At 46.6% G+C, this 1,018-nt stretch overlaps 1 protein-coding gene across 2 annotated transcripts in view; it reads right to left on the reverse strand.

The window, feature by feature from the left end:
• The window catches only part of LOC133612285 (voltage-dependent calcium channel subunit alpha-2/delta-1), a 412,014-nt gene extending 411,614 nt beyond the window's left edge, over positions 1–400 (reverse strand). For both annotated transcript variants that reach the window (XM_061969551.2, XM_061969550.1), the window contains exon 1: positions 161–400. In XM_061969551.2, the coding sequence (XP_061825535.2) occupies positions 161–249 (89 nt within the window). In that variant the 5' untranslated portion in view covers positions 250–400. The remainder of the gene's footprint in view (positions 1–160) is intronic.
• Positions 401–1,018: the final 618 nt, after the last annotated feature.

A 1,018-nucleotide genomic window follows, 5' to 3' on the forward strand; every position in this document is an offset into this window, starting at 1 on the left:
CCAAGTTGCACAAGTTGATGACAGACGTGGTGACAACATGGTGACATGCATGCACGGACACGCAGGCAGGACAACCCACGCTGCGCCTCGGTCGCGGGAGCCTGGTGAAGAAGAGAAGGCAGACAAAGATGCAGGACTGCAAATAGGATTAAAGACTTACAAGAGCTGTGAAGGGAACTGGGAAGCCCGAGAGATGTCCTGGTAGAACAGGACCAGGAACACCCAGGCGTGCACCCTGCAGGGATCCATCTCACAACAATGTGTGGTGGTGGTGATGATGATGATGAGGAGGATGTGGTGATTCCCACCACCAATAGATGAGAATGAGTGACGCTCCCTCGTTCTCCCTAACCTGACTAGACTGACTTGTCCTCCCTAACCTGACTAGCACCTAACCTAACCTGACTAGCACCGACTCCTCTAATCTGATCAGTGATCAGCAGCAGCCTCTACAGGTACTGATGCTCTCTCTCTCTCTCACACTCTCTCTCTCGCTCTCTCTCTGTCGCTCGCTCTCTCGCTCGCTCTCTCTCTCTCTCTCTCTCTCTCTCTCTCTCTCTCTCTCTCTCTCTCTCTCTCTCTCTCTCTCTCTCTCTCTCTCTCTCTCTCCTCTCTCTCTCTCTCTCTCTCTCTCTCTCTCTGTCGCTCTCTCGCTCTCTCTTTCTGTTAGAATAATCATGTACCGTATTTTCCGCACTATAAGGTGCACCTAAAAACCTCCAATTTCCTCAAAAGCTGACAGCGCGCCTTATACAAACCCCGTTTCCATATGAGTTGGGAAATTGTGTTAGATGTAAATATAAACGGAATACAATGATTTGCAAATCATTTTCAACCCATATTCAATTGAATGCACTACAAAGACAAGATATTTGATGTTTAAACTCATTAACTTTATTTTTTTTTTGCAAATAATAATTAACTTAAAATTTCATGGCTGCAACACGTGCCAAAGAAGTTGGGAAAGGGCATGTTCACCACTGTGTTACATGGCCTTTCCTTTTAACAACACTCAGTA

Source organism: Nerophis lumbriciformis, linkage group LG10 (assembly GCF_033978685.3).
Source record: "Nerophis lumbriciformis linkage group LG10, RoL_Nlum_v2.1, whole genome shotgun sequence".
In the NCBI taxonomy this organism is placed as follows: Eukaryota; Metazoa; Chordata; class Actinopteri; order Syngnathiformes; family Syngnathidae; genus Nerophis; species Nerophis lumbriciformis.